This window comes from Rhagoletis pomonella, unplaced genomic scaffold, assembly GCF_013731165.1.
Source record: "Rhagoletis pomonella isolate Grant_MI unplaced genomic scaffold, Rhpom_1.0 Rhpom_scaffold_00009, whole genome shotgun sequence".
In the NCBI taxonomy this organism is placed as follows: Eukaryota; Metazoa; Arthropoda; class Insecta; order Diptera; family Tephritidae; genus Rhagoletis; species Rhagoletis pomonella.
In genome coordinates this window covers 15,298,350-15,300,809 of record NW_023458563.1, presented here as the reverse complement: position 1 = coordinate 15,300,809, position 2,460 = coordinate 15,298,350, and the positions used below count along the sequence as shown (strand labels likewise).

At 32.6% G+C, this 2,460-nt stretch overlaps 1 protein-coding gene across 1 annotated transcript in view; it reads left to right on the top strand.

The window, feature by feature from the left end:
- LOC118745421 overlaps positions 1 to 2,460 on the top strand; it is a gene marked incomplete at its 5' end in the record, with an annotated part of 24,341 nt that overhangs the window by 586 nt on the left and 21,295 nt on the right. Inside the window, 1 exon segment of the mRNA XM_036478874.1 lies at positions 307 to 433. Coding sequence (XP_036334767.1) covers positions 307 to 433 — 127 coding nt within the window.

Genomic DNA, 2,460 nt, shown 5'->3' with positions numbered 1-2,460 from the left:
CTTATAAATATCTTAAGTTTCTTTATTTTATTAATTTCATCTTGCAGAAAAAAACTATAAGTGGGAAAATTACAAAAATTCAGAAAGTAAAACTTCTGGATTTAATGAAAAACAACAAGAAGGTGGCAACGGGAAATTTTGGCGGTCCAAATAGCGCCTCGCACAACCGCAATGTGTGGGAAGCCGTTGCTGTGGAGCTTAACGCAGCTGAAGGAGCTTGCAAAACAGCCGAGGAGTGGAAAAAAGTATATATATGAGTGCTTTTTAAAAAAGGTTTGATGAAGTAATAATATATATTTTTTGTAGAGTTGGGCCGACTGGAAGTGCGCAGTAAAAAAACAGCAGGCAGAAATTAAAAGGTTTCAAAACCGAACCGGCAATTTGCCTGCGAGCGGAGGACCTGCACCGCTGGAAGAAATTGAGCCGCAAGGTCGTGGGTTCGAGTCCCACGGCCAGTATGCTTTTTTTTATTTCTTTTTTCATTCTTTTTTTATAAGTTCTATATTTTTTTTACGTTACTTTCAGTTAGTTGTTGTTGAATTTTTAACAAAATTCATCTCTAAAAATTAAAATTAACTAATAGTAAAATAAGAAATGTGATATAAAATAAAGCAAATGAAAATAAAATAAAGTAAAATTAAATATATAAATAAAATAAAATAAAAATATATAAAATAAATAATAAAAACAAAAAATTTTTCGCAATCGCTCCAACCGAGTATCGAACCTGGCAGCTACAGGCTTGTAGCTCGCAACTCTCACCACTCGGCTACCGTGTACGCGAAACTCGGCGGCTTCGTTTGCTTACTTGTACAAAAGACAAGAACTGGCCGTTTTTACCAGTATTGTCATCGAAAATTCCCCGGATCCGAGTTAATTCCCAAAAATTTCGTGCATTTGTTCGGCTGCTTATGCTCATTTTAAAGAGGAAAATGCACGAGTTAAAGCAAATTAAGGCTAGTTATGCAAATAATCGAGCCCGTTTGTCTACCGTATAAGACACGGATTACACAAGGATTAGGGGAATTTTTTATTGTTCAGTAGTAAGGTTTTTTGGTTATGAATTGGGTCTTTATTGCAGAGGACCATCGATATGTTTATCAAAAGGTAGTTTCTACTTATAAATAATGGTTATAGTTGCAAGCAGGAGAAGTCAATGAGGAGGACGAAGAAAACGAGGTAAAGTCTTTAATAGACTCTCCAAATGGGGCTTCTTATCATAAGCCATCGACCTCACGAGCCAAAAATAATGCATTCAGCAGCTCCTTTGCTGAAATTAAACAATATATTAAGGAGCAGGATGAAAAAAATGGAATTTAATGAAAAGCAAACAAAATTATTAACCGATATTTTGCAAAGACTTAAGTCAATCGATGAATCATTGAAACCAGCTGTTTTGAATAATTAATGAATGTATTTGTTATTATAAATGTACCCCAGCGACCAAAAGTGAGTGCATGGTGATTTGTGTTAAATATTTGTAATGTTTTTATAGCTAGATTTTTTTTTGTTATTTATTATAAAAATGTTCATGCTTTAAACAAAACCCCATCAGTCAAACTGACAAACTTTATGCAGAATTTAGGAAATGTCAACAATTTTTCATCAAAATTTTTAACTTTTTAATCTAACTTTTTCAAAAACCTTTGGGTATCTAGGTACATCGGCTATGAAATTCTAGTAAAACAAGTGGAAGTTCTTATTGACCAAAAATCGCGCTGATTTAAAATATTTTCTTCTTCAGACTGCGTTTTGCGCTTTTGACAGATGTTCCATTGAAAATTACGTCAAAAAGCTGCAACTAACTTTACAGTCTTTATGTATATCTATAAATTATTTTGTACTTTTCAGTTGTTATTGTAATAACAGCGTGTTTTTAGTTATTTTAAACTATAATTTTATTTTCATATAACAAGCGCATGTTATACAAATTAGCATTGAGTATCTAATTTTTTTTTACAAACGGTCTTGCGCATTTTATTAAACAAGAAATTCACGTTTCTAGTCAATAAGAACTTCCACTTGTTTTACTAGAATTTCATAGCCGATGTACCTAAATACCCAAATTTTTTTGAAAAAGTTAGATTAAAAACAGTACAAATATTTAACACAAATCACCATGCACTCACTTTTGGTCGCCAGTGTATATAAAGGGTTTTCAATAAGCGCGGGTAGTTGTTGATGAGGAATCAACAAGCCGCCAGCATCTACCCGCTCTAATTGGAAACCCCTTTTGCATTTTGTATCATAATATGTACTTAATACTAGCAAATACCGGCCTCACTTCGTTGCGACCAATTATAGCTAAAATGTCTTAAATAAAGGCGTACGTTTAACTAAAAGTCTCTTTTATAATTTCTCGTATCCATTTAACAAAGTACATACATACATAAATTCGCACACAGATTGAAACTTGGATTTATATGGTTTTTGTTAAAGAATATACTATATTTTTATAAA